This window comes from Aricia agestis, chromosome 5 (genome assembly GCF_905147365.1).
Source record: "Aricia agestis chromosome 5, ilAriAges1.1, whole genome shotgun sequence".
Classification (NCBI taxonomy): Eukaryota; Metazoa; Arthropoda; class Insecta; order Lepidoptera; family Lycaenidae; genus Aricia; species Aricia agestis.
In genome coordinates this window covers 2858815-2877177 of record NC_056410.1, presented here as the reverse complement: position 1 = coordinate 2877177, position 18363 = coordinate 2858815, and the positions used below count along the sequence as shown (strand labels likewise).

General features: G+C 38.3%; 1 protein-coding gene across 1 annotated transcript in view; it reads right to left on the bottom strand.

Annotated features, from left to right (window-relative positions):
* The window catches only part of LOC121727044 (probable multidrug resistance-associated protein lethal(2)03659), a 30121-nt gene extending 11758 nt beyond the window's left edge, over positions 1–18363 (bottom strand). The window contains exons 1-17 of the mRNA XM_042114722.1: positions 18326–18363; positions 10348–10471; positions 9836–9898; positions 9603–9679; positions 7701–7803; positions 6486–6590; positions 5513–5615; positions 4785–5016; positions 3795–3951; positions 3445–3583; positions 2902–3116; positions 2539–2680; positions 2073–2234; positions 1754–1993; positions 1556–1681; positions 1301–1417; positions 476–572 (exon numbers count right to left, since the gene is read on the bottom strand). Coding sequence (XP_041970656.1) covers positions 476–572; positions 1301–1417; positions 1556–1681; positions 1754–1993; positions 2073–2234; positions 2539–2680; positions 2902–3116; positions 3445–3583; positions 3795–3951; positions 4785–5016; positions 5513–5615; positions 6486–6590; positions 7701–7803; positions 9603–9679; positions 9836–9898; positions 10348–10445 — 2176 coding nt within the window. The 5' untranslated portion in view covers positions 10446–10471; positions 18326–18363. The remainder of the gene's footprint in view (positions 1–475; positions 573–1300; positions 1418–1555; positions 1682–1753; positions 1994–2072; positions 2235–2538; positions 2681–2901; positions 3117–3444; positions 3584–3794; positions 3952–4784; positions 5017–5512; positions 5616–6485; positions 6591–7700; positions 7804–9602; positions 9680–9835; positions 9899–10347; positions 10472–18325) is intronic.

Sequence of the window (18363 nt, the reverse complement as noted above, 5' to 3'; positions counted from 1 at the left end):
CGAGACCTGGACGCTCACACTCGATGAAGAGAATAAACTACTGGTAGCCGAAAGAAAAATCCTCCGCAAGATCTTGGGCCCGGTGAAGACAGGAGACGGAGGAACTAGAATCCGAACTAACGCCGAAGTTGAAGACCTCATGGCTGAGCCCAATATTATTGGCGTAACAAAAGCCCAGCGACTCCGATGGCTCAGCCATGTTGCAAGAATGGGAGAGGATCGTGCCACTAAAATGGCGTTTCTTGGGCGTCCGATCGGGCGACGACCTGTCGGCCGTCCACGGTACCGGTGGCTAGATGTCGTGGAATCGGACCTGCGCGATCTTCAAGTCACAGAGTGGCAAGAAACTGCGCAAGACCGCGACAAGTGGCGCAAACTCGTGTCGGAGGCCAAAATCCACTTTGGGTCGCTGAGCTATCGTAGTAAGTATGAACAAAATTCCCTTACCAACAAAACTACCTACAAAAGTACCTACCTTCATATTTGAGTTCCGTTTTCTCTAGGTCCATACTGAAGGACAGTTGCGACACTGATGACATGGACCTTTGAGAGTGAATTCTGCGTGTGAGCTCCTAATTTAGAAAGAAAAGAGATTTCTAAACAAATTTGTGCTGTAATTACGGCAGTATTTAATATCTATGTAAAGAAACGACATAGATTAATTGATAATTCTTAAGTAATCTCATTCATATTTTGAATATTGGCGGGTTTTGGAAATATCGGTAAAGCAGGTAAACTGTTTTACCCACTATGGTACTATTGAATAGGTTATCTATTATAGATCATATCCGGCATGTCTATGACTATTAGGAAAAAAAGTAAAATTTCGCCATTTTAGATCTGATATAATTTCACTAAAGATTCAAGTAAAAGGAATTGTTAATTATTGAACAATAAACTTCAAATGTCGTTTCTTTGGTTTTCAGGTAAGTTTGTGTAATTTAGTGTTTACTAGATTAATAATATTGTGAAAATTAAGATGTAAATTATTGAATAAAAAACTTTGGTTTTGGAGGAGAAACACATGTCGTTTATTTGAAGGTTAATAATTCCAACATTTCCAAATCATAAGTTAGGGAAAAATATCCCTTATATCTATACTCTGTAGTCTATTCGCGTGAAGAGTAAAGTCGTTACTCATCAGCAAATGTTAAAATTTTCCAAAAACATTTCCGCTACAATCTACTTGGTAAATACGAAGATAATTCAGGCTTCTTATTCCCGCAACAGTAAATTATATATGCAAATGCAACATTGGCTCATAAAATTGAGAACACTTTGTAAAATCAAAAATACTGACCATACTCTCATGTCTCTCGTATTCAACTTTCTCTTTAACTTCTGCAATCGCGTTGCTCTCGACGTGAAGTTCCGGCACTGAGTCCTTTAATTCTTGATACGTGCCTTGTGCTGCTACCTGCCAAGATGAATATATATTTTTTTGTTTTCTTTAGTAACGTATAACATTGGTACTCTATTGGTTACAAATTATAATGTTGTCATAAAGGCTAAGTGTTGTCATGGTTGTTCCTGTCATACATTTTTATAAGCTTACCCTCCCATTTCTCATCACGCAGATATTGTCAGCCTGTCGCGCGTAGTGCACGTGATGTGTGACCAGCACCACCGCGCGGTCGCGCAGGAACCCACGCACGCACTCCTCGTACAGCGCCTGCGCCACCTGCACACAGACACGTCATTGTGAGCGTGTGCGAGCGTGCACGCCCGCACACACACAGCGTGCAGCACGCACCTTGGCGTCGACGGCGGCGAGCGGGTCGTCGAGCAGGTAGAGGTCGGCGGCGCGGTAGAGGCAACGCGCCAGCGACAGGCGCGCGCGCTGGCCGCCCGACAGCGAGGCGCCGCGCTCGCCCACCACCGTGCGGTCGCCGTGCGGCAGCAACTCCAGGTCGCTCCGCAGCTGACAGCACTTCACCACCGCCTTGTAGCGCCGCAGGTCCAGCTCCTGACCGAACAGGATGTTCTGGCGGACCTGTTAAAATCATGAAGTTTAAAATATCACTCATTTTAAAAACAGTTATAGTTCGCTCATAATATAGAAAACTACATACAGTCCCTTCAAAGATCCAGGGGTCCTGGGCAGCGTATGATGTGACGCAGGCGATGTCGACATAGCCGGCGGTTAGAGGCAACTCCCGAAGTATGGCGTGCAGGAGCGTCGTCTTGCCCGAACCCACCGCGCCTATCACGACCGTTAGAGTGCCTGGGAGAATCTGAGAATACGTTTTACTTATGAATGCCAAAAGAATTGCGTGTTGCAAAAGGGCAACACGCAATATTTTGTAGTTATGCACCGCGCGCGAGCTCCAAGAACGAAAGCGTGCGTACCCGGCACTTGATTAAAAAAAACGTATTTCTTAGATTAGGTAAAGTTCAATCTACTTTACTAAAAGTGCCATTATTTAATATAGTAAGTGAAAAAATGGTTTCAAGGTCACAAACCAGATACTGTTGGACAAAATCTCCACAACATTTAAGTAACCATGGTCCATGCACAAAAACCTCACAAAAACTCACATTTAAGTTGACGTCACTGAGGGCGACAGTTTTGTCAGCTTTTTCGTCAGCAGTCCGCCAGTGTGCAGTGAACTGCTTGAACGACACCAGCACGTTCGTTTCCATGTGCTCAACGGCTTCTGACTGAATATACGTTTGCGTTCTGAAACCCATAAGTACTACATTATTTTAGTGACATAACGAGCCACGTTTGGGGACCGTTGTAGATCGTGAAAGTTATCTTGTATCATGCGACAGCAATGCAACAAGTTTTTGACAACTGTTATTCGACAATTTTACGCCTGTTGCCTTGCTGTCTCAAGATACGTAAACACAATTATTGTCTATTGTTTAAATAAATTTGTATGACCATTCCGTACATACCCGTTGCCGATCTTCTCGAAGACTCGCTTAGATTCTCTCTCCGGATCGATAGTCAGCAAGTCGACGCCATCTTGGTTGTCCACTTCGGGCAGCAGCAGGAACTCCTGTACTCTCTTGACGCCCACCAGCGCCTCCATGGTGGAAGCTATCCCCAGCGGTAAGCTGTCCACTAGCGACATCTTCAGTATGTCGTAGTACGAGAAGATGACAAACACCTTGGGAATTATTATGTTTTATTGTAGGGTAAGTTACTCAATTTTGTCGAAATATATACAAATAGAATTATGACGTAGCTAGGGCCATCTGACGCCTTATTCTCCTTACTATTAGCGACAAAAACCAGTCTACGCTACGTCGCTTTCACACACGCGTCATGTCTTTCCTTGCCATGCCTTGAGCGAGCGAGCGAGCACTAAAAGTTTTGCTGAAGAAGATGGTCACTTTAGTGAAGGAGATGTAGAAGATGATGCTGCGGAAAATGGCCACTTAGGTGTTGAGCTTCACGCACGATATATGTCAGTGTTGTGACTGTACTACAGTTACCTTGGCGGCGGTGAGTTCGTTCCCAAAGGAGATGTAGGAGATGATGCTGAGGAAGATGGCCACTTTGGTGTTGAGCTTCACGCACGATATCATCACCGCTCGCAACCACGACATCTTCTTTATGAAACCCATTTCCTTCCTGTAAACATACAACATTTAAGAACGGAGCACTTTAATAAGAATCTTCTTCTATCTATACGAGAGACTTCACCATAACAGTCCTAAGGGTCTTATCATACTAGCGACTGGCGAGGAGCTTTGGAGCGAATACGTCGCGGACGCGCAAGGGGGCACGCTGCACCCTAAATCCTCTTGCCAACCGTTAGTATGATAACGGCCTAAAGCCTTACTTTCTGGCCTTCCCGACGATGCCGGCGAAGGCACTCTCCCAGACGTACATCTTGATGGTTTCTATGCTCTGTATGACCTCGTTCATGAGCCGGATGCGGTTGTCAGTGCGCGCGGCGATCTGACGACGCAGCCGGCTCGTCAGCTTGCCCAGGTACCCTGAAAGTATCCGTCAGTTGTTTTTTTGGAACGAAGTTCCTTATCGCGCTAGACGGGAAAAGTTGTAACGACATGACACAAAAGTGTCGGTATATTACAACTAGAGCAAAAATGCTTTACCTAGTTGTAAGCCGTGCGATAGCGCGTGTTTTTCTCTCTGTCTCCCAGAGCTCTCTCTCTTCTTTTTTTTATTTTTATAACTTCGTTCCATACGGGTATCTCTTGATACCTCTAAATTTTTTTATAAAATAAGCGGGCAAACGAGCCAGCGGGTCACCTGATGGAAAGCAACTACCGTCGCCCATGGACACTCGCAACATCAGCCGGGCTAGCCCGGCTACCAGTAGAAATGCGAAAGTAAGGACAAACTGTGGACATGTTAGGCTTTTTACACAGGAACGACACTTGTCGAAGGCACGTGTCGATGGCGATCGACGGAAGTCAACGACAGCCATCGACGAGTGCCGTTCGTCTGTAAGAAACCTGACTCACTCGCAAAATAACGCTATCGCATAGATACGAGATAGCGATAATATTGCTATCTCGTTTCGCGCAACACAACGCAAAGTACGAAACAAGTATCAAAATATCTATTTCGATCAGGCAAATATAAATCCTGCTGATACCGTACATTTTGTCACGATATAAAGTAGCCAATGCTTTATTGTATACTTTTGGCGAATTTCTTCAAAATAAATAAGTACAATATACTTTTTAACAAAATGAACACAATGAAACATAATATTATTCTAATCGTAAAGTAAAGATTTCATGCAATATGAAAAATTTTATGCGTGATATTTTCACTAGATATTAAGCTATCACCAACTGACCTTGTAAAGGTATAAACAGCATCAGAAACGCCACTCCTATAAACGTGGAGACGCCAATATATCTGTACATGAGGTACACTGTGACGATGCTCTCCAGCGGTGCTCGGATCATGTCCACCGCCTGTATGCTGGCCAGGTGGAACCTCTGGATGTCGGTGGTCTGCAGGTTGACCACGTGACCGGCTAGACCCTCGCAGGCCACGCCCCCCGCTGATACGTCGAGGCGGAGAAGCTGTGTGTGAGTGAGACCAAACATTTTAATCCTTCGATCGTGGATTCTTGGAAATCTATTGTTATCTTATTGTGTCTCGCTCACCGGTGAGCTTATGGGGCTTGATGGGTTAAAAGAAACTGAAGGATTCTATATGGATACGTGAATACTATAGGCTTAAAAGTGTATGTGTTGTCTAGTATGGAAAATGGAAATAATTCTATTGTTGAAAGTATTACAAAATCCCGTAGCAAAATCCCAATGAATTCAATTGATGAAAATGACAACACCAATTGATGGAAACATCACACACATATACTTGATAATTTTGATTTTTGCCATTTTACTGATGACTCAATTTCACGGAAAGCAGACCATGGCTCGAACTTCTACAAAATTTCATACAAGCTTTTTGTGACAATTATTTCGAATTTTGTGACTTGTGTCGCGGTTTGGACCAGCCATCATCCCACCAAGAGCATACATTTTCAAAAAAGATTTGCAACTACCCACATACCTTTCTATAGACTAACGAGCAACATGCGATCTGAACCTTGGTGCTAATATCTACCGCGAACAATATCATCGAGTGGTTCATGCCCGCCGCCACCAACATGAAGCTGGAAATAAAACACCCGTCCATGAGACACATTTGACTTTTAAATCAAGAAGATTTGATTTGCAATTAGTGTTTTGCTGTTAAGTTAATGAAATATTGTTCTTATGTACTGCTAGTCCCTTTTATATTTAATTTTTTTTTAACTTCCTCGTTCTTTCATTATTATTTTTTTAATTCTATAATATAGTATGCGTATATCAATTAACATAATATTATTAACCACTGCATGCAGCATGCAAGGAGCGAAAACTAAAAACCAATATATGCAGCTAAGAACAAACACCAGCAAAACTAGGGAGTGCCTCCGCTGCCGGCGCCGGCTATCAAAAATATCAGTAATGGGAACCGGCGGTATAAGTAACTGCCGGCAGCAGAGATATAAAACAACGGCTGCCTGCGCTAGCACTTAAAATGGTAACCGGAGAAAATGCGTAATATGCTAGGTTCTAGTAAACAAATTTAAAAAAGAAATAATTATAATCTCAAATACTTATTCGATTCCATAACCGAGTTCCAAAGGTGGAGGTTATATGTTCGGCTGTGTTTATTTTGGTTTTTTGTGATGCATTTTCATCTACCTTAGCTTTACTACCTTTTTTCTCCTTCAAAGGACCAAAGGCCAACTCAGTCAGCTTATATGTATTATGCGACTATGCAGATCATAATATACATATTTTATCATCAACATCATCACTACTATTAAAATATGAATCCTCACATTATGACCTTTTTATATTTTGTACTTTTCATTTGACAAGCGATGTTTGCCGAATAGGCGCCGGCAGCCTATTCGGAAAACATCGCCTGACTTCGGCAAACTTCGGAAAACGGCGCCAGCAGCGGAGGCAATCCCCCAAAACTATATACATACCCGACAACGCCGGCCGCGTACAGATAGGCCTCGTACGTGTCGACCCCGGAGTTGGTCACAGAAAAGTATTTTATCAGGCCTTCGAGACACCATGGTGTGGATAGCCTGCAAATATATTCTTGTCAAAGCAATACCATAGCAATATATCTTCTTGTCAAAGTCTCTTCCCTTCGGAACTACAGGTCCCATAGCAGGGGCCGCAAAAAAACATCTATACTAATATTATAAATGCGAAAGTCTGTCTGACTGTGTCCGTCCGCATGTCTGTTATCTCTTTACGTCCAAACGACCAATTTGGAAAGGTATGGAGATAATTTGATTCTCGGGAAAGGACTTAATATGATAATTTTTATCCCAGTAAATATACAGTATCCGAACGATTAACGAATTTTGGCGCAACGGAGTTGCTGGCGTCATCTATTACAGTTCATTTTACCATTCGAGAAATTCATTCACTGTCAAACGACCGACCTATGATCTATCATAGGTCTCTCACACTTTTTCGAGACAATACTAGACCTTCGAGAAAGTGTGAGAAGAGACACAATGGAGTTTATTTCTGGAAATGTATTGTGGTTTGTCACTATATTGGTTTGTCGCCACCGAGCGTTGCGTTGGTAGCAGCTAGTGTCGGTATCTGGTTTGTCACTATATTGGTTTGTCACCACCTAACGCTGGTAGCTAGTCGGAAACTGGTTTGTCACTATATTGGTTTGTCACCACCTAACGCTGGTAGCTAGTCTCGGTGTCTGGTTTGTCACTATATTGGTTTTTCACCACCTAACGCTGGTAGCTAGTGTCGGTGTCTGGTTTGTCACTATATTGGTTTGTCACCACCTAACGCTGGTAGCTAGTGTCAGTGTCTGGTTTATCACTATATTGGTTTGTCACCACCTAACGCTGGTAGCTAGTGTCGGAATCTGGTTTGTCACTATATTGGTTTGTCACCGCCTAACGCTGGTAGCTAGCGTCGGTGTCAAATTTTGTCTAAATTAGTTAGGAAAAGGGCGTGTAAAAAAATTATACAAAGTTATAAGTTAATTTGGTTTGTCACCACCTAACGCTGGTAGCTAGTGTCGGAATCTGGTTTGTCACTATATTGGTTTGTCACCGCCTAACGCTGGTAGCTAGCGTCGGTGTCAAATTTTGTCTAAATTAGTTAGGAAAAGGGCGTGTAAAAAAATTATACAAAGTTATAAGTTAATAATATTCTACCTGATCGAGGAGTCCAGTATTGAATACATAAGATTAACTATGAAATATTTGAAACCATGTAGCTTCATGATTGCCCGTAGCAATGAGGGTTTCTTGTTTGTTCCTGCAAATCATATGTTTAAATATATCACGATATTGCATTTCGAATATCCTATGCTTATAATAATATTATTGACATACATAATTATATACCTATAAATTATAAACACATTAAACACTGTTGAGTTACAGCTATTGTTCTGTTTTAACAGTTGTTATAATAATATATTATGTGTGTTGTCAGACCTCGTTGACCTCGTTACTACAAGCACTATCACTTGTGACTAGGATATAACATGTATTCTGATATATATAGTACCGATATGGCCGAAACCGACTATAGTTCAGCCTGACTAAAGCACATTACACCGAGTCCACTCTAGGGCCGGTATAAACAGTCAGTACTCAAGATGCGTCTCGGTCTCAAGACACGGTTCAGGCTCTGTGATTGGTTGGCTGTCAAAATTCGGACCAATCATAGAGCCGAACCGCGTCTTGAGACCGAGATGCATCTTGAGTACTGACTATTTATACCGGCCTAAGGGCCTGATTACACCCACCGAGTAGAGGAGTAGAGTGGCAGTGGCGAGCGGCGAGACAGTGCCCTCGGCCGAGCACCTCCATATAAAACATAGTGCTTGGCCGAGAGCACTGTCTCGTCACTTTACTCGCTCTCAATCAAGCATGACTAGCTTTCAACTTAGTAACCCTAAATTCAGGCTGCGATCTGTCATGAGTTCGAGACCCTCATTACAATCATGCTTTAATGATTAGTGGGTCACCGGCAAAACCCCTTTAATAAATAGATTTAAAACAATACTATGCTTAAGAGCTACGCTTAAATTATGTAACTGATTAGCATAAAATTTTGTTTTCCTGTAGTCACCAAGTAAGTTATAAGTTATAACCTCAAGGTCGTATATTGCTCTCGCGGAGAACGAGCATCCATACTAATATTATACTGCGTGACTGGTGAGACATGTTCAATACTCGAGGACGTGATATTTGGATATTATTATTTTTTTTTCATCTATTACTAAATGAACATCTATTTTAAACTGGGAGAGCCATGCTTCACGAGCACGGCACGAATGGGCCGGCTCGACCGGAGAAATACCATGTTCTCACAGAAAACCGGCGTGAAACAGCGCTTGCGCTGTGTTTCGCCGAGTGAGTGAGTTTACCGGTGGCCCAATCCCCTACCCTATTCCCTTCCCTGTCCTCCCCTATTCCCTTCCCTTCCCTCTCCTATTACCCTATTCCCTCTTAAAAGGCCGGCAACGGACTTGCAGCTCTTCTGATGCTGCGAGTGTCCATGGGCGACGGATGTTGCTTTCCATCAGGTGACCCGTTTGCACGTTTGCCCCCTTATTTCATAAAAAAAAATGAAAAAAAAATATAAAAAATAATATCAATTGATCACTGAGTAAATTTAGCATGGACACCGCGGACGGAAGGGTAGCGGCGCGGTGTTTCTTTTATGGCGCACGCCGCCGCGCCGGTATGCCTAGTCGCGTAATTTACTTAGTGTCCATGATTCATTTATTTAAATGGAAATTCGTAAAAAAATTCAGTACCTAATTTTATTAGTCAATTATAATGAGAATCGACTACAGAGTACTCTCCTTCAGTATTGAACATGTCTCACCAGGCATGTTGCAAATGCGTGTGTGTCTGTCAATTATTCATGCTCTAATTACTGAACCGATTTAGATTTTTGGTACGAAGATCTTGAATGGCGGCAAAGGGTATAGGATAGTTTTATCATGGCAAACGTGTACGGCATCCGTGTGATAAATGAATTACTGCCTGAAAGTTGCAAGCAAGAACTACATAGCAGCAGCATTTAATATACGAGCTCACCTTTGCTATCCACCTCTCGTCTCCAGATGGCGCCCAACGAATCTCCCTGTAGTACGCCGCGATGATCCGGCAGACATCTACGAAAATAAAATAAAACATTATCTTTGAGACATACGATTTTATGTGAGATATTGTTTCCAATTTATCATTGGCGCCTTGCAATCAGGGTAAACTAAGTAAATGAATAAACTCAACATAATATATTGAGTTAATTTCTGTCAACAACTATTTACCTGTATACATCTGACATGCTGAGATCTCCATTTCGTCCCTTTATAAAGAGAGGCCTTGTGTACCTGCACATTATAGCACACTTTTGAATAATAATACATTAATATATAAATGATAATGTTTGGATGAAATCTTTGACTCAGTTCTTGCAATAGAGATAGTATTTTTAACAATGAAATCAGACTAAAATTTAAGATGCTAAGTACTAAATGTAAAGTCTATACAATGTGTCCCTATGTATGCTCTAAGTCAGAAAGTTTAGAAGTTATAATGAGTTTCTTATGAAGTATTAGTCAGATTAGTATGAGGGCCAGAGATTTTTTCTTTCTAATGTTATTATTATTATTATTATTGGCCCACTGCTGGGCAAAGGCCAATGTTAGAGAAAAAAAATTGAGAGCCAATTTGTCAATAAAATAATATGCAATACATCATAACATTAAAGGATCGAACACCGGTGCTGGGACACATTGTATATTTTTATACTTAAAAATAAATATACAAAAGTAATTACCAAAAGCTTAGTTTGGAAAATACATTAGCTTTCACATAAGGGTGTTCCTCTCTAGGTATATCAAAGTACCCTGGATCCATCGCGTTTGTTTCATTCATAGAAGAACTTTTAAGGTTTCCAGAACCTGAAAAAAAGTTTCAATCAGAACTATTAAGTAATTTTAGTTATGGTGGTTTTAAACTCTACTCCCACATTTTCATATATACACATAATTCTTATATATTATGTTTTTTTTGATTACTTGCTCAGCAACCCCAAAGACTAACTAATAACTAAGTAAATAAAAATGTATTTTTTGGAAAACAAAATATAAATAAGAATGTATTTCTTACAGTATATATTTCAATGTTAATTCGTCTTATAATGACATTTCATGTACAAATTTTTGAGAATAAACACGACTGCAAGGTGTTATGTTGTAGTTACTCAAACACACTACTGTACATTATTATCATTCAACACAAACTATCAGATAAGTATTATCTTCACACAAGGCAATGTATTGGTTAAATAAATATATATTAGTTCTACTCTGAGTTCTGATTGCATAATGTCTAATGATATCATTTTCTTGGGGTTCCCAAACTGTAGAATCTATAGAGTATAGACTAAAAGGTTTCTGCAATACTGTTGCAGTTATTTGTCAGAAAATAACAACATTATCTTGTCAAATAATATCTGACAAGATTATAATATAATAATTTATAAACCTCCAGTATTTATGTTCATTTCTAATCATTAAGAACATAATAATATTGTTGTTTTCTAAAGATTGTAATTTTATATTACAATGAATGTGCAACCAATTTCAATTTGAAGTTATGTCTCTTGTAACATACTTGTCACACAAAACAATAAATTATAAAACAAACAACCTCAACACCATAAAAGGTGTTGCTCAAGGTTGTATGATTCACATTTATTACTATTTTTCTAGTGTATGTTATGCGTTATGCAACATCTCTTTGAAACATCATGTTGTGCAGGTATTCAGAGGTATTATGTAAGAACTTACTGCCATACACAGAGACATTTGATTGTGATTAACCTTCAATTTAATGAAGAGTTTGACAGATAATGTATGAGACTTATGTCAAAATTTTGAATTAATTACATTTAAGTAATTAATGATCCACTCTGAGTGCAGCAGTAAAATTTCAAAGTAAGTAATAGGAAAATCTGCCCATATATATTATGTGGATATGGTACATTATACATTTGTAATTCTTTATGTTTAATGAAACAACAATTAGTAAATAAATAAAATACAATCTACAAATTTAACCAAAATTAAAGCAACCAATTAAAATACAAAATCTCAAAATAAATTCAATAATTATTAACTACAATTAACTACAATATAAAAAAGTTTCTAAAATAAAATACATAAAATTAATATAACACTAAAGCCCATATGCGGTTTTTATGTTACATCATGTGTGTAGTGTTTTTTTTTTTTACTTTTACAATTGACTAATTCAAATAAAAAGTTGGTACATTTTGATTACTATATTATAGTAATCAGGCAGCACATACCATTTTAAATGCAGATAACAGAAGTAACCATTTATTGTTTTAATTATTCTTACAAGAAAATCCTTTGCACAGATTTCTTCTGCTTCACTCTAACATCAGTCTAACTAAAAATAGCTAGCTAAACTAGCATTAAAGTCTCTAATGCTGGCTAGTTTAAGAGCCCATATGACCCTAACTTGACTACATACATTAACCTAGATCTCAAAATCTGTAAGGTCTAGAAAACTGATTTTTTGACACAAGTAACTTCAGTTCATAAAGATTAAATGCTCAAGACGAAAACACGATTACTCAAAAAATGCTCGATAGTTTCTTTTTTACAAAAAACCTTGTTTTAGACACATTTTTGCTTGGATCTTCGAAGTTTGCTGTCTTTTCTTTAATATTTTTTAATATCTAAAAAGGTATTGATAAAACCTAAATTTGCTCAAAACACTTTTTTCATAATCATTATAGTTCGACTTTTATTCAAGTAAAACTAACTCGGCGATGATTCCGCGTCGTCCTTTTTCACCTGGCATATGAAAGACGGGCGTGAGTGTGAAGAGAGAAGGACGATGTTTGATTTTTAGAGTCAGGTGAGCTCTTAAGCTTGACTGAACTATGGATCTAACTAGCTGACTAAGGACTAAGGTCCAATAAGTCCAATAATAACTAGGGCATCTCAACATGGCCTAGTTACTACTGGTCCAAATTTTACAAGGTGTAAAAAAACTAAATTATAAAGGGTGTAGGTGTGTATGGGTTCCCTATAGAGTTCACTCTGAAAGTAGCAACACAGTAAGAGTAACTTTTAACTTTTTCTTCACCTAATGGAAAAATTCATGAATCATGACACTCGGGCGCTTGCCCATACAAATCACAAAAAAATGCTCTTTCAGCGCTGCTACTTTTACAGTGCACTCTACATAAGGGTCAGGGACACATTCACACCCTAAAGTATTATCACTTAGTTTTGTTATGCCCTTATACCTTGCATTTTCATTAATAGCAACAACTGAAACAGAGACACTAGCAAGGAGTAGGGATGTGACTTTGCAGATAAAAAATCGATTTTTAAATAATCGATTTTTTTGAAGTTTAAAAAAATCGATTAATAAATAATCGTTTTTTTTAAGAAAATAATCGATTTTTTAATATAAATCAATTTTTTGCAAATTTTTTAAATAGTTTTAAAATAAACGTACCTACTTATATGGCGTTTATTTTACATTTATTATGTTTTCTCGTTAATATATACTATACTAGGGAACTGTAATAAAATAAACCCTTGTTTATTCATTTTTATTTTATAATCACTCTTACTCTAACTCTCAATTAAACTTAATTAAAGCAAACCAGTCTTTTCTTCAATAATAAATAGGTACCTAATCATTTTCTAAGAAATACTGGCATAAGAAGACATACATATCTACAGTGTGTAACAAAAATAAGTGATAATACTTTAGGGTGTGTACGTGTTTCCTTGTAGAGAGTTCACTGTGAAAGTAGCAGCGCTAAAAGATGATTTTTTTTTTTACTTTTGTATGGGCAAGAGCCCGAGCGTCACGAGTTTTCCCATACAAAACTGAAAAAAACACTCGTCTTTCAGCGCTGCTACTTTCACAGCAGGCCCGGATCTAGGGGGGGGGGGCGAGAGGGTGCACTTGCCCCGGGCGGCAAAGATTGGAGGGCGGTCGGAGGCCACCTCCCAATCTTTTGCCGCTTTCTTCACCGCCGCGTGCGCCACCGGTGGCCCACCGCGCTACCCCGTCAACGTTGTTTCGCAGAATTCTATCTATTGTTAAAAGACTTGGAGGCGTCCCTTGTCATCAGGGACCTCGGCGTGGCTTCTCACCACCGCCAATTCAATTCAACAAAGTTCCGTAGAACTCGTTCTGCGGTTAAAACCTATGTGACCATGAAAATTATTACCTATTTTTGCTTGGAGGGTGGCAAATTGGCATTTTTTGCTCCCCCCTTTTTAAAACGTAGATCCGGGTCTGTTTCACAGTGAACTCTCTACAAGGAACACGTACACACCCTAAAGTATTATCACTTATTTTTGTTACACACTTCAAAACATAAATAACATTATTACTTACTAGCGACCCGCCCCGGCTTCGCACGGGTATAAAATATATTATAGCCTATGTCACTAAAAAAATTATTAAAATCGATTCAGCAGTTTTGATTTCAAATAACTTATATTCATTACTACCCGTGGCCCGCATTGGTCGGTACCTGCTGCCGCAAAAGCTACGTTCCGCAATTTTTTAATCTGTTATATCTTCGAAAATATTTATTTAAGTATTTAAATCATAATATTATGCTGTAAAGGGCCATAATCAATAATAATGTATTTAAAGTATTTGATTAAATAAGGATTATTGCCGTATTGGTTTATACGTGGCAGAGCCATGCTTCATCACGAATGGGCCGGCTCGACTGGAGAAATACCACGTTCTCACAGAAAACCGGCGTGAAACAGCGCTTGCGCTGTGTTTCGCCGAGTGAGTGAGTTTGCCGGAGGCCCAATCCCCTACCCTAATCCCTTCCCTACCCTCCCCTATTCCCTTCCCTTCCCATCCCTACCCTCCCCATTAACCTATTCCCTCTTAAAAGGCCGGCAACGCACCTGCAGCTCTTCTGATACTGCGAGTGTCCATTGGCGACGGAAGTTGCTTTCCATCAGGTGACCCGTTTGCTCGTTTATTTCATTAAAAAATCGCTTCGAAAATTAACCATTATTTGAAGTTAAAAGTAGATGACAAAAAAATATTATTGTGAGATATCCTTAAACGTATATTTACCATCGCGGAGTTTTCTGTAGACCTTTTCAATGTGTACAATACTTGGTACATTATTGAAATGAAGAATAGACCACGTGAAAGGACATAGGTTTCTTTTTTGCGGAAAAATGTACGGTTTCCGTGACATTCCTAAATTACGCTGGCGATGCCGCGCGGAAGGCGGCTTATTAATAAACTAGCTGTTGCCCGCGACTTCGTCCGCGTGGACTTTAGTTTTAATAGTTGTTCCCGTACATCGATTGAATCGTTTACGCGCAAATCAGAAAAGTATATTGTGTGGGAACTGCACATTTTCCCGGGACAAAAAACATTCCTTGTCCCAGATTCAAATCAGTATCTCCAATCTCCATGCCAAATTTCATCAAAATACATTGAATAGTTTAGGCGATAATCATAAAAGTTTATTGTGCGGGAACCGTACATATTCCGGGACAAAATTAGTATTCCTTGTCCTTTCCCGAGACTCAAAGTATCTCCATGCCAAATTCCATCAAAATAGATTGAATAGTTTACGCGCAAATCATATATTGCGCAGTAACCGTGCATTTTTCCGGGACAAAATGTATCCTATGTTCTTTTTCGGGACTTAAAGTACTTATATTTATACCAAATTTCAGCAAAATGGGTCCAGCCATTTACGCGTGATGTTGTGACCGCGCGGCTTCACCCGCGTAAATTAGATATTTCACAGACAAATTAGTCCACACAAAATAGCCTATAATCCTTCACGTGGTCTACTTACTTACAGAATACAGATAAGTTTGTGAAAAATAACAGAAAAATTGCTCCAGTAGTTCGTGAGATGAGCCCTTTCAAATAATTTTCCCCGTTTTTTCCACATTCTCCTATTAGTCTTAGCGTGATAAAATATAGCCTATAGCCATCCTCGATAAATGGGCTATCTAACACTGAAAGAATTTTTCAAATCGGACCAGTACTTCCTAAGATTAGCGCGTTCATATAAGCCCTTTCAAATAATTTCCCCCGTTTTTTTCATACTTTCCTCTATTTCTTAGCTTTTATTAGTCTAAGCGTGATAAAATATAGCCTATAGCCTTCCTCGATAAATGGGCTATCTAACATTGAAATACTTTTTCCCCCGTTTTTACCACATTTTCCTCTATTTCTTCGCTCCTATTAGTATTAGCGTGATAAAAATATGTAGCTTATTGTCTTTCTCGATAACTGAGCTATCTAACACTGAAAGAATTTTTCAAATCGGACCAGTAGTTCCTGAGATTAGCGCGTCCAAATAAGCCCTTTCAAATAATTTTCCCCCGTTTTTTCCATTCCATTTTCCATTTTCCTCTATTTCCTCGTTTCTATTAGTCTTAGCGTGATAAAATATAGCCTATAGCCTTCCTCGATAAATGGACTATCTATAACTGAAAGATTTTTTTAAATCGGACCAGTAGTTCCTGAGATTAGCGCGTTCAAACAAACAAACAAACAAACTAACTAACAAACTCTTCCGCTTTATAATATTAGTATAGATGTATAGTGATACCCTTCCCGCGAGCGCATCCCTGCATTGGTAGTGCCCACTTCGAAACGGGCGTAAATCGCAATATTTTAATTTCGCCATAACTTCTAAACCAAACGTCAAATTTTAATCATTTACAGACCAAATATATTCTACATAAACTGTACTTAGTGATGAAATAATTTATTTTGATAAGGATTATTAGCATGAGTAAAATAAATCCGTTTAAATATTGTCCAAAAAAAAATCAAGATTTTTAAATTAAAAAATGGTTGTTGTGACTTGTGCCTCACTTGACATCTTGACTGACTTGACACTTGACAGATATGTATAGTGTTTCGCGGACATTTTTGTAGATATACTTGTTTAGTCATTAGACCTTCTTCAACACAGAGTCTCGCCATTCACTCTGACATTGGCAACTCACCAAGGAGCCATTTTCAAGAAGAAGAAGAAGTAGATATTTATAAGATCTACATTTACTTAGAACATTGTAAAGTTCTATCTTTTATAGCTTAGGCAGCGTATGCAAAATAAGTAAATTTTCTGGTTGTTTCCGAAAAACTGAAATATCTTACGGAACCCTATATTTTCCAAAATAATAAGTAGCCTATGTTACTCGTAAATAATGTAGCTTTCGAATGGTGAAAGAATTTTTGAAATCGGTCCAGTAGTTTTTGAGCCTATTCATTACAATTAAACAAACAAACAAACAAACAAAGTTTACCTCTTTATAATATTAGTATAGAAGTATAGATAGTATAGATGAGCCCATCTACAACATAGACCGCCTGAATCGGCTGCACTATAACATCAACAAAACAAAATAGGTACCTTCTTAAAATTGGTAATAATTAACAAACAAAATATTAATATCTTCTTAACTTAATATACCTATTAATTTAATCAAATAAAAAAGTTGGTATTTTAATTACCTTGTTGGTTATAAACTTAATAAAAAAATAAACATTCAATATTTTAAACACCTGTTTCAATCAAATAATAAAAACCGGCGAGTTAGACTCGCTCAGGAAGGGTTCTGCAATAAGGTTTATTTCTATGATGAAATTAAAAGGTTTTCGATTTATTTTTATATTTCAGTTGATTTAATGATTATGAAAGTTAAATTAAGGTTTCCTATTAATGTACATCATATATTTTTTTTAGAATTATCATGCCCCTACTTTAGAAGTTAAAGGGAGGGCACACATTTTACCACTTTGGAAGAGTCTCTCTCGCAAACTATTCAGGTTAGAAGTCGCTGTCACATACGGATGGACGGACAGACAGACAGACATGACAAATCTATAAAGGTTCCGTTTTGGTCACTTGGCTACGGAACCCTAAAAAGAAACATTATATTACCAAGTACCAACTATTCGGCTTCTTTACTTATCTACAGATTTTAATTTTTTTTTATTTAGTTGAATAATTTGATTTTCATTGAATTTTATTTTTTGTAATCATGTATCAAGTTTAACATTATTTTGCCGAGTTTACGCCATCTAGTTATTAAAATAAAAAACTGGTTGACAATCGAATTGAAAAATTAAGAAAATTTCTCATCGACGAACTCCATCTAGATTCTACTGAATTGAAAATTAAAATGAATCAACTAAACTGTTTCAAAAGCACAGAAGGAACGCCATCATAGATGTACAGATGGAGTAAATGTAATATTATGGAGCTATGATAGTATGATACTTTCTACTGTGGCAGTTCGCGTTAGGGGCTCCGAGCCTCCGACTCCGAGCTAAAAGTCCAAACTCCAAACGTAATGTCGGATTTTGCATGACTATAAAATAATCGATTATTAATCGATTATTTTTAACAAAAAAATCGCGTATGAAAATCGATTTTTAATAAAGAAAAATCCAATTTTATTTGATTTTTTTCATAATCGATTATTTTTTTCACATCCCTAGCAAGGAGAACTGAATGAATACTATAATACTCTGAGAACCTACAAATATATACTAGTAATCTGTGCTGAGAACAGTTCTCAGAGTATTATAGTATTCATTCAGTTCTCCTCCAGACGGCCTTACCGAGGGAGACTGAATAATTCACTCGTACACTTCACGATAATTTGAATATTACAGAAAATCTATTATATCTCAAGATAAATGTGTCTCAAGGACTTCTTATACTCTATAAAACAAATTACTTTCAATCCATACGACGTGTTGTACGCAACTAATTGAA